The sequence below is a fragment of the Schistocerca americana genome, chromosome 6 (genome assembly GCF_021461395.2).
Source record: "Schistocerca americana isolate TAMUIC-IGC-003095 chromosome 6, iqSchAmer2.1, whole genome shotgun sequence".
Classification (NCBI taxonomy): Eukaryota; Metazoa; Arthropoda; class Insecta; order Orthoptera; family Acrididae; genus Schistocerca; species Schistocerca americana.
The window spans coordinates 149,503,753-149,521,942 of record NC_060124.1 but is presented as its reverse complement, the minus strand read 5'-3'; the positions used below and the strand labels follow the sequence as shown (position 1 = coordinate 149,521,942).

The window sequence follows — 18,190 nt, the reverse complement described above, 5'->3', positions numbered from 1 at the left end:
TAAAACAGCAAATACAATAGCAAAGGTTAATTAAAAAAACAACCAACTGATTACCAAATGAGTGAAATAAGATGATGGTAAACTTTTTAACACAACCCTTAACATGCACTGAACACTACACTGCTACATTTATTCCAGAAGGCGACCAGAGCTATTAACTACGACATATATAACACTTAATGTAGGCATTACACGGTATTGTAATAAATAATACAACAGTAAAACACAAGGACCAGTACATAAGTTCCTTAAAGGGTACTGCGGCAGAAAATACCCGCAGAAGGCGTGGACTGAAGGACCGTAACACTGAACTACCGGCCATCAGACCTCCTTTTAGAACACACATGTCTTATAAGAACAAAGGGGCCACAGATGGTTCTCCAGGAATCGACCTCTTAGGAGGTCCGGCAACAAAAACTTTTGCAAGCGATGGGATAGGCAGCCAAGACTTGAATTCACTTCACATGATGGTAACTCAGACTAGTGGCAGTCTAACGAATAATTAATGATAATCTTGCTGAAGCTATCAGACGTCCGATAAACCACATGTAAAGGTGGAGCAATACGCCAAAGCTGGGACCGGCGGTCTGCATTATGTCTCCAGAATACTGTGTTTAGAGAACCCAGAACGAGAAAGGAATCATTACCACTAGAGTAGAAGAATCAAGAAAGCTATCATAACGACACGCCTTTCCGGACAGCAGCGGGAAGACGAGGAAACGTACACTGCCGTTACATACACTAACCCCCAAGGCAGGCAACTGGGGCGTTAGCGGCCACCAGGCAAGAAAAATTACCACTGGGTGAACTTAACAAATTGTAACAAGTTGAACGCAGTAAATAGTAATAAGATGTCGAGGAAAGCTAATCGGATCCGCCTTCCCCAAGCACTCTCTACTTGGATTGAAATGCACTCATCTTAAAGCCTGCTGGATCCGGTTTACGACGAGATCGTACACCCTCGTGACCACAGCCCTTCCATCGGACAGTCCATGAGCGCCGCCAGCGGTCCCAGCGTGTTCTGGCACTGTGCGGACCTGGCTCCTCCTGAGTCCCCAACCGAACTGGCCCACTCACACGATCCAGAAAGAAAACGATGTCGCCCCAAAGATAGGGCAACAGTTGCTACATATCGATAACCGTCGCTTCTGCCACTAACGGACAGGCAACGCATGAGAAACCGAGTGGCGCCAGTCAACACGAGAAGAAGATAAACAACCGCAACCATGCCAACTAAACGATACTGTCTGGCCTCCAACACAGGGCGGAAACCTACAAACAGCACCAACGCGAGCCACAGTATGGCTCACCTATTACAGCCTCCACTTTACCACAGGTCTGATTTACTAGTCTTACGTAATTTGTCAGTAAAGAAGGCTTTTGAAGTGACGTTTTCTTCACTGCCTTGCGTCTGTGTATTCGTAAACCCAATCTTCCATTTTGAAATATCAATTCGATCAGCTATCACAAATTTTTTGTTTTCATGGATCAATGGTTTTTATAGAGTTAGGTAAAGTTAACAGTGAACTGTCGTCCAGAACGTCTTTTTTTATTTTTTTTAATAGAGATGTGGCCCATCCACGCCCGCACCAACGTGGTGACCAAACCAAAAGTTCTACTGTCACCTCCGTCAACATGTTAGTTATCTAATTGGTGGATCACAGGATGCTGAGCTGTGATGTTATCCGTGCGTCTGGGTAAGACTAAGAATTAACACCGTCCATCAGATGATAGATAGTGGACGAAAGTCGAATGAGGGTAGTAATGTGAAGAGCAGAGGGAAAAAAGTGCCAATGCTCGTGCCGTGGGAAAAAAACCTCTGCGACAGTGGGATGGGTAGTAAGAGCAGTAGTGGCTTACTACCTGCGATCGTTCATGCAAGGTTGGGTTTGTTAGTGTGGGCTTGACGTCGATGTCACACATTTTGATAGTCTAATGCACACTTCTGTTTTAATTTGCAATTATTTGCGGTGTTGCGTTTGTGCATCTATGAGAACGTGTAGATTAAATCTTTTCTTGATTGTCCTGTTAACCCGTCCAAAAAAGCACGCCTTATCTTTCTGTTCGGAGACTAGACGTGTATTTCGTATCTGACCATTACTATTTCGAAGTTTTTGTTGTAAAACTTGACAACATGATCGGTCTGAAGGTTCACCGGTTTTCAGACTGCGTGTGTGCAGAAGATCTTCTATGGTGATACAACGTCTTTCCCATCCTTCTGTATAACAGGCACAGATCACGTGAATGTAGAAGAATTAAATATTTTGCCTGAATCTTCAAAACTCTGTATCCAAGGAAAAACAATTGGGAATTTTAGTTCATACCGTGAGGCGTCAGTCCTCTCAAGAAGTTATTGAGCCGTAAGTCCCACATTTCACAGTCGACAAATAAGTTCAAGAAAGCAAGAGAACGACAATGACGTAGAAAATGATGGCGTGTGGTTATCTGCACTGAAACTTATTCGTGCTGGAGAGAGCAGTTACTGCACATGGACAGGGAATATATGTGAGATGTTAACTTGGATTTCTACTTATTTAGCGTACGGTTATATCACAGAAAATATTTACAACTGTGTTAAATTACGAACTAATATCCAAGCCACGAATGTTGTCTATTGATACCTCCATTATCAACTAAGGTCTTGGCAGCACTTGGAATTTCGCTCTACTACTGACAAACTTTCGCTCTTCTGCTGAAAAACTTTTAAACATTGACCTAGTATTATAGGTGAATAGTTCTGAGAATCACTGGTCGACTCAATCATATTTCGATGTGTGATGTAAAATTTACCAGTAGATCTCGAGGACTGTCTAGTTGACAGTATTTCTTTGCTCGTTTAGCATTACCACGGGAATGCGTTCAGAGGAACTAATAGGTTAAAACTGGATATGTGAGAAACAATTATCCCCCAGGGAATTTGGAAACGCGCAATCTCTGGGATTTTGATCTACGATTTTGCGTCTGGGTACGGGTAAATCAGAAGTAAATTATACCATGCAAGTGGAGAGGTGAGTGGTATCCAAAAATGTTTATCTACTTTTTCTTGGTGTACTGTGGCTTGACCCACTTGCAATCAAACAGTCTAGGTCAAAATACAGTTCTTTGAGCGAGATTCATTCTTAGATGTATCATTACCCCAGTCTGCTGGACTGACATTCTTGCCATCGCCTATTGTAAAAGCCTGTCGCTACTTTATTTTGTAACATATGAGTTCATAACCAACTATGACACCTGTTTCGTTGTCATGAAAGCTTCCTCTTTATGTGAAGTCTGATGCATCCGTGAACAAAAACGCATTCTGTCCAAGTTCATTGTATATTTCGCTACGATATGGACTTTCTCAAAGTGCACAGGAATTGTTGAAGGAGGTTAAACATAAACTAAACCAAGACAAAGCTTGAAGTATTATCTTTACATCTAATCTCCTGTAGCTACTTTCCATCTGTCTATTCGAATTACATCTTATAGGTGTATATGCTCATATATATGCTATATCCTACAACACTTAATTTGAGCAATTCTGATAGCAAAATATCGAAGTCTCCGTCTGCAACCACAAGTCTTCAAGTCATACTGCAATGCAAACTTATCTGACTAACTGAAAGTCTCATCCAAGAATAACAGCAGGGCACTTTTACTGCTGAAGGAAGTTCATTTTCTACGTCGCTTTTAAATGCAACGTAACTCGTACGAGAACGTATAAGGGGCAGTCAAATGAAAACGAAACACATGAAAAATGTAAGTAAAGTCTGCATTAAATCAACCGTTATCACCATAACTGTGAATACATTTATCCCATTCCGAAACAAGACAGTCAATGCCTTCACGTTTGTGGTTGTCTACGCAAACACAGTTGTGCACAGGCGTGCAGCTCTACGCCCGAAGCAAGTTGACGGCCACGAGTGTGCCTCTGCAGGACTACAGAAACTTCGAAATCGCGTGGGGAGAGATAATATCTGTATAGAGAACATGTGAGGCCTCCTCAGCTAACGCTTTCCAGGGTGATCAAACAACCTTGGCAATACTCTGGCCCGCCCACATCGTTCGTACATTCCCGATGTCTCTCCATCCGATCTTTAGATCTTGGAGACGTGAAGGAAGACATACTTGGCCATCGATTTATTTGAGACAAAAAGGTGCAACCTGGACACAGTAATGGTTGCGACGGCAATCGAAAGCAGTTTTCTACGAAGGCCTGACTGTCTTGTCTCAAAGTGAAGTAAATGTATTAACAGTCTCACGGTGAAGCAAATGAATAAAGGAGCTTCCGTTTGAAATTATAAAGTTTCCTTACTTTTTTCCATCTATTTCTTTTGAATTTGACTTCCTCTCATAAACATTGCAACAGAATTAAATGAACTTTTTCGATGGTCCTTAATTGACGCCGCCCACTCCAACGCAGAAATTTCAAATTTGGCGCAAAGGTACCTACGACATTCTTCTGCAACTTTACAAAAACGTGGTACCCTGCGACGTCACCCTTGAGCTCGAAAACACTTCAAGCAACGAGGTATCGAACCATGCGAAAAAAAAAGAAGCCAGATCTCAGAAGCCCACATGTCGTGCACGTGGGTCACGATGTCGAGTTGGTATCAAATTTCGCCAGAATTCTCCCCGTCGGCGCCATAGACGAGTAATACGGTAAGTTCGTCACAGCCCCTGTCATTCACATTAAACCCCTTCTTTTGACGTCTCTGCGATGCAAGTCAGAACTGCGAGGCCCAGTGTAGAAACCTTATTTCTGGCCGAGGAATACATTTCAGTCACTCAACCGTTCAGAATCGACAAGTAAGGGTCTCATGGGGTGGCAAAAAGGACGTAAATGAAACCACTCCTTTCTTTGTAGCGCTGATTCCCACACTTTTCGCGGTCTTTCAAACAACAGTTCGCAATGCGATAAACAAAATAACGACATTCTTGATATTCTTTGACACGGCTGAAAGCCCCTGGCGTTTCAACCCTCCTCAAGGGCATTCTGGGCTGCATTACCAACGAAAGTGATCCGCCCCTTTTTCCACCTGTCTTATTTGCATTTGACTGATCCTTATAAACAACACGGCAGAATTATTTTTGTTACCCTGCAATTGTCTCCCATTCCTACGCAGAAGTTTGAAATTTGGCTCAAAAGTGCTTATAACTGTCCTCTGTAACGGTGCAAAAGCATGGAACCCTGCGAAGTGTAGCAAGACTACAAGTTTTGACCTCACGTACAGATTGGGATCACTAGGGATTGTTCACAACCATTCGACGAAATCGGAACATGATCCGAAGCAGCAAACGATGCTTACGCATTTTCAGCCTTCCTGTTCCTCACCCTTCTCTGGCGTGATCATGGGGTAGGTGGCAGGTTACGACACCGACGCATACTTGATTAAACCGGCAAAGGGTTTCTCTAAGATCTCAGAACATCCTCGGCAGCACCCATCCACCTGTACTGATACAACCTGTGTAGTGGTCCCAGCTGCCTGCAGACAGGCGACCTCTCCGATCCCAGATACCTACTAGCAGACGTCTAGGACCACTACACAGGTTTCTCAGTGCAGATAAATTTTTAAAATTCTCAGTAGAAGTATGTGTTTGCCACCGAGTGTCTTATCGAACTGGGTGGTCTTAGAGGGACACTTTGTTGTTTTCTTCACGCAATTGTCAACGTCGCAACCCTCTTCCCTACCTGTGATCACGCCACAGTAGAGTGGGAAACAGGAGGGCTGAAAATGCATAAGCACCCTTTTCTTCTTTGGCAAATGGTTGTGAATCGTCTCTAGTTGTTACAATCTGTACAACGGTGAGCGCGCTGCAATGGGAATGGAGGCAGCCCCCAGTGTCCTTAGAGAAGGGTTTAAACATTCTGAGGGGGGGGGGGGGGGAGGAAGGTCAGCAGTGTCTAGTTATCGAGAACGTCGTCCTGCTACTCATCGTTTTCGACCACGAAATATGCCGGAACCAGCGCCCCACTGCCCTTTAAACCACGTCATGAGGCTATTTCGTGTCGCTTCTGAATGGCTGTATGTCTGAAATATATTCCTCGGCCACCCATAAGAAAATCGCGATTTCAACTCTACTCGCCGCAGTTCTGACTTCCATGACAAAGGCGCCATAAATGCGGTGGAATGTGGATGAGAGGGGCTGTGGTGACCCTCACCTAGTGTGATACGTGAACCGCGGCGTTGGGCACATTTTAGCAAAATTTGGTATCAATGTGACATCACGAACCCACGTTACAAGATACATGAACGTTTGAGGTCTGTCACGTCTCAACACCTTGACGTCTGAAGCGTCGTCGAGGCGTTGAATTCCACGCTTTTGCACTGTTACGGAGGAAGGTTGCAGGCATTCGCAGTGTAGTTCTTAAGCAGGAGTGAAAAATAACGTCTTAAGGATCCCAAATCATATGAACACGGGGTATATACACTGGTAATGTGCCGAAAAGGAATGCAGAATCTCATGTGTTACATATAAGTTCCCTTCAACGAACCACGTGTCTTTACATGACCATAAATTTACAAAGACAACAAAAAATCATCCTATATTCACATTAATGTCCGTAGTATTGTTCAATGACTGCAAAACCATTTCGATTAACAGTTTGTAAACTGAGATGAAATTGGATGTTGATTCCCTCAAGTTGTAAGGAAAATGAGAATTCGAACAAAAATCTAGTACTGCATGTGGAATTGGGATGTTTGCCTGGAATGAAATTGAGCGTTAGGGACTCTGACGTTTATCATAAACTTTCACGAGAGAATGATGCAGGAGCCTAAAATAAGGAAAAGATCCCATTGAAGGACTGCAATTTCCTTCCAACATCCACAGATACCAAACACTGCATAATAATGATTCCAACAGCTCCAAAGCTCAGATCAGCCGAAAATTCACGTCCTGGACACCCAATACACCAAAGTGCCAATTTAGTACGTAGTCGTAGGTACAAAATCACTAAAAAGATTCATTAAAATTTAAGTAAATTATACAAATTTACAAACAACTACTCCATAAAGAAAATTGATTCATAGGATCAGAGACATCAGGTACCATAAACAACAGTGATTCAGTGATTCACAGGACCAGAAACATCACAATAATCAGATTAGGAAGATTTACATTCTGCGATGTAGTTTACCTATGCACCAATATATGTACGACACACACGCTCACACTAATAAAAGATAACTTACTGCATCATAAAAAGTTAAATAATGTAGAAATCTATGAAGTAATGACTTTGAATTTGCTCAAGTTAGTACTATTTCAGTATTACCTTCAATTTATTTATCTTTCATAACAAAACTATTTCTGAATGCTGGTTTAACAAAGCGCAGTGCTTAGTTGCCGAACTTTCTGACGTCTATATTAATGATGAAGCAACAGATTCCTTAAAGCAAACTAAACAGAAAAGGACACAATCATTTATTATAAATGTTACATTGATGACGTCTTTCTGATTTATAATACAACCACTGAAATAGAGAACTTAGCAGAAAAAAATAATATACGCATCCAAAGAAGCAGTTTCCAGTTGAACAACGAAGATAATATGGAATAAATTTTTTGATTTCAACATTATATGTATCCGCTACAAAATCCAAACAACTAAACAATAGATTGCAACTGTTCTTATGACCCATTCATAGTTCACAAATTAGATGCTAAAACCACACAAACATCATCAACAAACCAGTCCTCAGCAGGAGAGCAAATTAAATATGTCACTATCCATTTTTTCAGTAATATCTTGTGCTAACTAGCTCCATACAAAGTCAAAATAAGTTCTCACAAAAAGAAATACACAAAACAAAATAGTTCTTAACACTAAAACAGCCAACCCAGTTATTCACAAATCTGGTATATATAAACTAACTTGTGACAGCTACCGCTGCTACTGCATAAGGTACTTTGAAAGCCAAAAGAAAGAACATACTGATGCACTCCATTTTAAAACTCTAAATAAATCGAGTTTTGTTCCCACCTGCCACATAATTCCATCACAAACATAAAAACAAACCTCCACAAACAAATTGACTTCGCAAACAAGTAATTTTCAAGAATTTTACACAATCTTTACCCCTCTGAAGCTAAATACCAAGGACAAACACACACACACACACACACACACACACACACACACAGACACAGATCTTCAGTCCCCACCACCTCAGAACACCCCTCCCTACCTTGCATTCTCAAACACTTTCTGCACCTTTCCCCACATAACATTGCTATCAACTTAAGGCACCAGCGTGTTGCGTTTATATGTCTAATTCAAAAAAAAAATCTTTATTAAGCAAAAATAAACGTATTATACGAGGGCAGTTCAGTAAGTAATGCAACACTTTTTTTTTCTGAAACAGGGGTTGTTTTATTCAGCATTGAAATACGCCAGGTTATTCCCCAATCTTTTAGCTACACAACACTATTTTTCAACGTAATCTCCATTCAATGCTACGGCCTTACGCCACCTTGAAATGAGGGCCTGTATGCCTGCACAGTACCATTCCACTGGTCGATGTCGGAGCCAACGTCGTACTGCATCAATAACTTCTTCATCATCCGCGTAGTGCCTCCCACGGATTGCGTCCTTCATTGGGCCAAATATATGGAAATCCGACGGTGCGAGATCGGGGCTGTAGGGTGCATGAGGAAGAACAGTCCACTGATGTTTTGTGAGCTCCCCTCGGGTGCGAAGACTTGTGTGAGGTCTTGCGTTGTCATGAAGAAGGAGAAGTTCGTTCAGATTTTTGTGCCTATGAACACGCTGAAGTCGTTTCTTCAATTTCTGAAGAGTAGCACAATACACTTCAGAGTTGATCGCTTGACCATGGGGAAGGACATCGAACAGAATAACCCCTTCAGCGTCCCAGAAGACTGTAACCATGACTTTACCGGCTGAGGGAATGGCTTTAAACTTTTTCTTGGTAGGGTAGTGGGTGTGGCGCCACTCCATTGATTGCTGTTTTGTTTCAGGTTCGAAGTGATGAACCCATGTTTCATCGCCTGTAACAATCTTTGACAAGAAATTGTCACCCTCAGCCACATGACGAGCAAGCAATTCCGCACAGATGGTTCTCCTTTGCTCTTTATGGTGTTCGGTTAGACAACGAGGGACCCAGCGGGAACAAACCTTTGAATATCCCAACTGGTGAACAATTGTGACAGCACTACCAACAGAGATGTCAAGTTGAGCACTGAGTTGTTTGATGGTGATCCGTCGATCATCTCGAACGAGTGTGTTCGCACGCTCCGCCATTGCAGGAGTCACAGCTGTGCACGGCCCTCCCGCACGCGGGAGATCAGACAGTCTTGCTTGACCTTGCGGCGATGATGACACACGCTTTGCCCAACGACTCACCGTGCTTTTGTCCACTGCCAGATCACCGTAGACATTCTGCAAGCGCCTATGAATATCTGAGATGCCCTGGTTTTCCGCCAAAAGAAACTCGATCACTGCCCGTTGTTTGCAACGCACATCCGTTACAGACGCCATTTTAACAGCTCCGTACAGCGCTGCCACCTGTCGGAAGTCAATGAAACTATACGAGACGAAGCGGGAATGTTTGAAAATATTCCACAAGAAATTTCCGGTTTTTTCAACCAAAATTGGCCGAGAAAAAATATGTGTTGCATTACTTATTGAACTGCCCTCGTACATAATTACTAGAAAATTTAGAAGAAAAAATATGTAGAAATCTAGTTTTATAGACTACATAAATACCACTTTTTGCAATAACGAACATACGTTACATTTCTTATAATAACGTAATTTAAATCTGTATGTATATTTATTGCCTTCAGCGTGCAACATTCTAAAATGCAACTGTTGAAAAAAGCTCTGCTGCAACGATAATCTTTAACTTTAGTTATTCTCTTTGGTTTGTTTACATCCTGTATAGCACTTGGGAGCTGTTTGCCATAGGTAAACCTTCTGTAGTGTTGAGCATTTGGCATATCAGGAAAAAATAAACTATGTTTCTCAGAATGACATGTGTACCAGAATTAAACCAATAGACGTCAATAATTGTAAATAATGCCTTAAAGTCGATCTTATGAAGTAAATAATTCCTGATACTTCACCACATTCAGTGATTATGTTTTTTTTTCTATCTTAACACAGCCACAATACTATGAACAATCATTAAAAGTGTGTAGATTTGATTATGGCTTGATATACCTGGCCCTGCTAAACATATCACTTGACAGTTTGCTTGTAGTTGGCTACACTGCGATTGCAAGGTTTTAATAGCTGCCAACGCACACGCCCACAGCTGATGGCTCCGAAGTATCTTTTGTAAATGTAGGCTACAATCAACATTTATAAAAGCCGTCGCAGCATGATGTATACTTAAGTACAACGAAGAATGTTTTTCTAACAATGCAGAAAACTACTACGGAGAAAAAAGCGTTTGATGGTGTATGAAATCGGGAAATAAATAATACCAGAAGTTAATGAAACTTTCTATGAGAAGTCGTTCCGAATTTTTACCGTGAAAGCAGCATATAAAGCGTCGTATTATAATGTACACCTAAGCATACCAAGGAACACGTTATCCACAATCATACCCGAAACAAAGAGAAAGAGAATTAGATTTTTCGCTTGCAGAGAGAAAGAATTAATTCTGTATACTTTTACACTCACCAATTTACGGTATCAGTGGTACAATTGCATCCAATTCTCCTTCACTATCATCAGAATCGGCGCAAAAACTGCCGTCATCCCCATCGTCATCATAAAGGAAAATCATTAACTGTTTCTTTTCATTTATAATTCCGTCTACAGTTCGTGCTTCTCTAATAAGTTTACCAACATAGCCTAATTTCTTCCTCTATGCGGTGGCGTCTACAGTAGCAAAACCTTCACGTGGCGGTTTTTCCACTTCCGTTGTTATTATTTCGAATTTTAGCCTTGTCATTGCTCCAGACCAATTAATTTGGAATAAAATGATAAGGCGGTAGCGAAATTACCATATGACCCTGTTTCTTTGCAGTTTAATTTACAACATATGTAGGCGTAACAGGCTTATTTTGTTTTACAATGGAATATAACAGCATCTTTATCATGCTCATGTCTGCAGCAATGTCTCTCGCCTGTAACCAATGCACCGTACTTTCTTTGCGGTCACTACTTGTTGGAGTACTGCCTAACACCAGGGAATGGTAAGGTGCATTATCCACTAAAAACACTATCGGTACACTAAACTGAAGCAACAAATTTTTTGATCACTGCAGAAATTGTGGGTGGCCCATATCCTCATGGAAGTTACAGGTTTTTCTCGATCGAAAAACTAAAAGCCCTTCACCCACATAGCCGTTTGAAGAATATGCATGGGCCGCAACTAATCGGGCCACGCGGCCTAATAGCTACGTTGTCCAAGCCGCGACAGTTGGCTGCGACTGCGACGCTGCCCCCTCCTCTTTTCCCACCCTGGCAGACGGCGACAAGGCCGCAACACGACAGGAGTCGTCGCTGTTTCCCAAGCTCTGGTCGGCTGCGGCGGATTCAAATACATAAGAAAAATAAGAATTCCGATTTTCTTGCTGTAAAAAATACTGTATGTTAATGGAACAAATTTACATCGGCTCCCAGAGTTAGTTTTTCGATTCAGATTCTCCTTTTACTTTAAAAAATTGAAAAGTATCTCTTCCTGTTTTGCGTGTTTTTTCGCTGTATATTACTTCTCTATCGATTGTGAGGAAAGTAAAAGGCACAAAAAATTGATGTTTGTGTTTCTTACAGTTTCACATCACAGCTTGATAATGAGGTGTATATTTTTTCGATTTTCGTCACATTTATTCCGATACTTAATTTACAAGTAACCTACTGCATAAAATTTGAATTGTGTACATTGAAAAATGTGGCCTCTGGCTACTTTGCGTATGGTTCACTTAACGTCATACATCGTTGCCGATGGAAAGAAGCTAACATTTCGAAATTATTTTTAAAGTTGAGACTAGAATGATATCGATCTTCGTTTCCGAGATTTGGCCTCATATATCTCCGGGAGCGATGCGACTAGCCGCCAGTTCTGTCGACGCGCAACGTGAATCATGTGGTCCTCACACGATAGAGAATGCATTTATGTTGTTTCGCTGACACATTTTATGTCATATATTTCTCCGGTATGAGTTAATAATATTTCTCCATAAGCTCTTGACAATTTCATTTAAAATGCCACGAAATGAAGGTCTCTTAAAAGTAAAGACATGCCTTCAATACATTTTCTTCTCATTCTTGGGAAGAGGATAAATTACTCACCTCTAGTATTTTCTTCTGAACCTGGACGAGGATACCCAAATAGAAGTAGACGTCCTAACAAAACCAACAAATGTCAGAAATTTACGTTTTTCAAGAGTGCGAAAAAACGTTCAAATTAGTTTAATATCGCCTTGCCATCAATTATATTTTTTATATGATGTGGTAGGTAAATCATAGCGACACTGGGTTTGAGTATTGCTTCCCGTGAGTATCGCATTGTCGCTTCACAGTACATCATGCGATAAGTATGGATGGGAATCATCAGATTCGGTCATAAACCGTATTCCAGGGAATATGGAAAACAATACTCTTTTACTTATCACACATGTCATCTATATCATACATGAGACAGATGAATCTACAAGGAGCATCACAACATTTACCTTCGTTCATACGACCTAAGCTAATTTTTATGGTGCACCACAAAACCGACTGAATTGGTATGAATGAAATTATTTCAGCAAACACTGTTATGCATTTCATTACACATGTACATGGTCATCTTAACAAAAAATTATCAACCACAGGCTTCAATTATTATCCCCAACACCACATTAGTAAAAAACTGGCAGCCGTACGTCTTTGTGTCGTCCGACTACCGTCGCAACACTGCTCACTGGTGCAGTGCTGCGGCAGCTGCCGCAACAGTCGCACTTCGCATCCCAAACTCGAACTGCGCATGCGCCAGCAGGCATCTTCTGACGTCACGTAGCGACCCGTCGCAGTCGCTAGTGTGCGTCGCGTCTTGGACAACGTACCTAATTAAGGCGCTGCAGTCATGGGCTGTGCGGCTGGTCCCGGCGGAGGTTCGAGTCCTCCCTTGGGCATGGGTGTGTGTGTCTGTCCTTTGGATAATTTAGATTAAGTAGTGCGTAACCTTAGGGACTGATGACCTTAGTCCTATAAGATTTCACACACATTTGAACAGTTAATCGGGGTCCTCTTCCCGTTGGCTGATATCTGCTGTTATGCGGATTGTTATCAGTCCAGCATTTATCAACAGCTTCTCCAGCGTTGTCCCTGGTTTTATCTAAGCATATAGCAGAATGTATGTCTTTGCCTACAATTTTATGTCAGAAAATATTACTAGCCGCAATGACATAGGCTTTTTCGAGCAACAGTTTCCATAGTCTAACTTTTTAAAGCGGAAGCCCAACTTTTTAATACCACTTTTAGTGACGTCTTCCCGCTGGAGAAGCTAACATTCTTTCCTGCCACAATATCCGTAAATTTGTCGACTAACTGTATCGTTTTGGAGCGAATCAAGGTCTGTAACTGGATGAGGCTGTTTTCCTTATTTCTAGGAGTACTTAAATATCACCGTTTCCTCCGCAGAGACTTTGTTCCACAAGGTTTACTTTAGTATCTTGCAAATCTTGAAGTCGTACCCCTTTCCTTATAACAGTTCTTTGACTAAGTCCTACGGTTTTCGAGGTACGTTCTTAACCTAAAACCGGGTGCGAATTGACGCGGTCCCAGGAACAGAAACAACTTCTTTTCCTTACGTATAAAACTCAGGCGTCTTTTGTAGTAATTTCAAAGCCTCTGCTTATTTATCGGCGCTGTATGACGCTCTTGTAAAACGATGTCGTTTTGGTAACATTCTTTAGTAAACAGAAACTGTAGTTGAGGCGGTAACACAGCAGAACTGCAAAGAAGTAGGCGGTCGCACACTAACAAGCAACGTTTACATAAAACAGGCTACGTGGTAGCATCAACGGGTTTTCTATGATACTGACAATGTAAATGCGCTTGTGGAGTGACCTTGAAGTGATATTTTCATAGATGTCTTGAAACCGCTCATGGTGTAACCAAACTTGATTCATCACAAAAGACGAGTCTCTGGAATTATTTTCTTAAGCCTATAGAAGTCTACTGTCTCTCATGAACATCTAATTGATCACAGGCACTCTGTAAATTCACAAAGACAGTACACATCCCTTACCTCTCCCAAATCGAGTCAGAATAGCCTGAGGAACACTCTAAATACATGACAGTCGCCTACCTGTTCACCAGGCCCCTGCTCTTGACCCTACTGGATACCCTCTAGTGAGATGGGTGTGACTTAGGAGGACTTAGTAGGTCGGGATGAGGGGTACAGTTAGCATGGAAGGTCAAGGCCCCTACTATGTCACTCCTTAACACAGCAACTAGCTAATCAATAATTGACAATTTATTCAAAGGCAATATCAAATATACAATCACATGACTTAAAAGATGAGACACGGAGATTTCAATACTTAAGAAACAAATTAAAATTGAAGAGATTTTAAAAGGTAGCACAGATAGTTTTCTTAGTTTTGTTTTTTAAGGCAATAATATGCATATGAAAGTGATTTACAAGCACGCCAGTTCGTTACGAACCCAAATAACACAAGGAGCACAACAAGTTAATTAATAGAATTGATTCACAAGCAAATTAAAAACCCCTTTTTTAAACTATACATGACAGGTCAAATGTCTACCACACGGGCAGTGACGCCAGGCTACCCTGGGCAAAACGTGGCTTAACTTAAAACGCCGGGGGCAGCAGACCAGCCGTCGCAAACAACAACTAAACGCCGGGGCCCAACCGGGAGTCATTTCCCATTAGACGTCACGTCACAGCTTCTGTGCTCGAAGCAGAACGTGGCGCCATTCCCACACACCCAAACACGCAGAAAACTGGAACACAAACAGACCGCAGAATACACGGCAAACACCAAGCAAACATCAATTAATATAAGAGACCAATGAACAACAATATAGATGAAGAATCAATAAATGCTTTCAATAGAAGTCACCAGTTTTACAGCAATATCAATGCTGTAAAACATTTAAACTAAGAACTGTACTCAAATCCAATGCAGAAAATATAGTATCAGACTTTTACACTCTCATAGTTTACCAAACAATATTTGCACATATGATTAAGGCCGATAATGTGTTCAAAGATGAAATGGAAAAAAATTCAAGATAATATCACGTTATTCAAATGCGCAACTTCACAACGATACTAGGTTTTGTGCACTTTAATTTGGTTGCATAGGTCTGCAATGTAGCTGATAACTGTGTAAGCTTGGTATGCAGAAAATTACAAGGCTATGACCTAATAGCTTCAATACCTTACAGTTACTACCTCATTTGGGAACACTGATTTTTTCAAGGAAGTAGTGACTGCTGTTCTCCATGCGGTCACACACCTTGCCCGCTGCTCTTACTTCAGCAACACGTATGTTAGGGCAACCAACCAACAAGTACACGCGCTGCAATGCAAATCGTTCAACGAAACGAAGGCAACAAAATGAATTACACCTTCGATGGAGAGCGTTGTTCGAGATGGTCTCGAGGGATGGGTCTCTCCGAGAAAACAGGCACCAAGGCAATGCGACGAACAGCTCCCGAAGTTGACATCAGGCAGGTCCAACACAAACTCGCGACCGTCTTGCAAGGTACACCGGCCGCGCCGCTGCTGTCCGAGCCCGCGTGTTTTCCTCCTCCATCCCCGTGAGCACGGTCTTCCGCCTCGTGACGAGTCCGACCCCAACAGCCGCGACGACAAAACAGCCCCCAGGTCACAACAGGGGTTCAAATGGTTGAAATGGCTATGAGCACTATGGGACTTAACTTCTGAGGTCATCAGTCCCCTAGAACTACTTAAACCTAACTAACCTAAGGACATCACACACATCCATGCCCGAGACAGGATTCGAACCTGCGACCGTAGCGGTCGCGCGGTTCCAGACTGTAGCGCCTAGAACCGCTCGACCACTCCGGCCGGCTCACAACAGGGGCAAAGATTATAGTACAGGCGGGTAATCGACAGTGACGGGCCAAAGAGCCGGGCCGGAAAAGGCGCACCACGGCTCAATGTGCCTACTTTGGACCCATCTTCTACCAATCCTCATTAGTTTAGGTGGCATCTGAGAGGTCAGGGATCAGATTGGTTATCAAACGCTTTATATATGGAATCCACGCTTCGATGATTGGGCATCATCAGCATCTCGAATGGGGCTCCCATATGATGCTAGATATGCCTGAATCAGCTGATTATATGACTGTAGCCGATATCTGTTTGCTCGCAGACATCCCGGAGCTGGTGGTGCTGAGGGCCCGCGGCCGCGACTGGGACTCTGTGCTGCTGACGCAGTGCGAGAGCACCTGGAGCTACGACTCCGAGATGGTGTTCCACGGCGCCAAGAGCCTGCTGCTGTACACGCTGCCGCTGCTCTTCATGTCGGTCGCCTACTATCAGATCGTGCGCGTCCTCTGGCGCTCCGACACCATACCAGGGCAGGCCCAGGAGACGTCCAGTCGGCGAAGTGTCAGCGCCGACGGCCGGAGCACCAATCCCTACGGTACGTGCTAACTGTCTCACAAGTGAACACACTTACTGTTGAACAAGACACTACGCCACCACTGAGGGAAGGGGGAAAGTGCAGCTGCATTTCAAAAACTCTGTTGACAAAGGGGAAATGTAATCGAACACGTCGCATGCTTGTAAGCTCTAACAAGGGAACCTCCCCATCGCACCCCGCTCATATTTAGTTACAAGTTGGAAACGTGGATAGACCTTGAAAAACTGAACACAGATCAATCGAGAAAACAGGTAGAAGTTGTTTGGAACTATGAAAAAAATAAGCAAAATATACAAACTGAGTAGTCCATGCGCAAGATAGGCAACATCAAGGAGTGTGTGAGTTCAGGAGCGCCGTGGTCCCGTGGTTAGCGTGAGCAGCTGCAGAACGAGAGGTCTTTGGTTCAAGTCTTCCCTTGAGTGAAAAGTTTACTTCCTTTATTTTCGAAAAGTTATGATCTGTCCGTTCGTTCACTGACGCCTCGCCGGCCGGTGTGGCCGAGCGGTTCTAGGCGCTACAGTCAGGAACCGCGCGACCGCTACGATCGCAGGTTCGAATCCTGCCTCGGGCATGGATGTGTGTGATGCCCTTCGGTTAGTTAGGTTTAAGTAGTTCTAAGTTCTAGGGGACTGATGACCTCAGATGTTGAGTCTCATAGTGCTCAGAGCCATTTGAACCATTGACGTCTCTGTTCACTGTAATAAGTTTAATGTCTGTGTTTTGCGACCGCACCACAAACCGTGCGATTAGTAGACGAAAGGACGTGCCCCTCCAATGGGAACCGAAAACATTTGATCGCAAGGTCACAGATCAACCGATTCCTCCACAGGAAAACACGTCTGATATATATTCTGTACTACACTGGTGACGGCATGTGCGTCACATGACAGGAATATGTTGTCGACCCACCTAACTTGTACACTTGGCGAATGGGTAAAAAGATTCTTCTACCTTGCCCGATTTAGGTTTTCTTTTGGATGTGATAATCACTCCCAAAAATGCGATGAAAACATAAGAGCTTGTCACATAAACTGCAACAAATGAATGCAACAGTTTCACAGTCGCACAGTTTTCCCTGTGCTCTGTCAAAACATACGTTTGTAACGTTTTCAAATTTTTCCGTGTGTAGACCGTCAAATCCTGCATATGTCCAAGCAAATCTGAACATGTCCTGGAATTTTGGAGAGCAAAGTTGTTTATGTATCCCCATACTACGGCGCAGTTACCTCGCATCGGACGGACGGACGGACGGACAGACAATAATTGTCTGAAAATAAAAAATTAAAATTTTCACTCGTGGGAAGACTTCAAGCAAGGACCTCTCGTGCCGCAGCTGCTCACGCTAACCACTTTTTTTTTCTTTTTTCTTTTTTTTTTTTTTTTTACACGATACTCCCATTCTCCGATGTAAGAAAGACAAAGAAACCTCTTCTCTGAGTAGAAACTGAACACTGATAAAACTTAACAATTCTTCTTGAATCACACAAATACTTTCTAAGTCGAACACGAGTAATTCTTTAGCACACTGAATTCGCATTCGGGAGGACGACGGTTCAATCCCGTCTCCAGCCATCCTGATTTAGGTTTTCCGTGATTTCCCTAAATC

General features: G+C 42.6%; 1 protein-coding gene across 1 annotated transcript in view; it reads left to right on the top strand.

The window, feature by feature from the left end:
- Positions 1–18,190, top strand: part of LOC124620015 (orexin receptor type 2-like) — an 87,669-nt gene that overhangs the window by 16,850 nt on the left and 52,629 nt on the right. Inside the window, exon 3 of the mRNA XM_047146681.1 lies at positions 16,312–16,588. Coding sequence (XP_047002637.1) covers positions 16,312–16,588 — 277 coding nt within the window. The remainder of the gene's footprint in view (positions 1–16,311; positions 16,589–18,190) is intronic.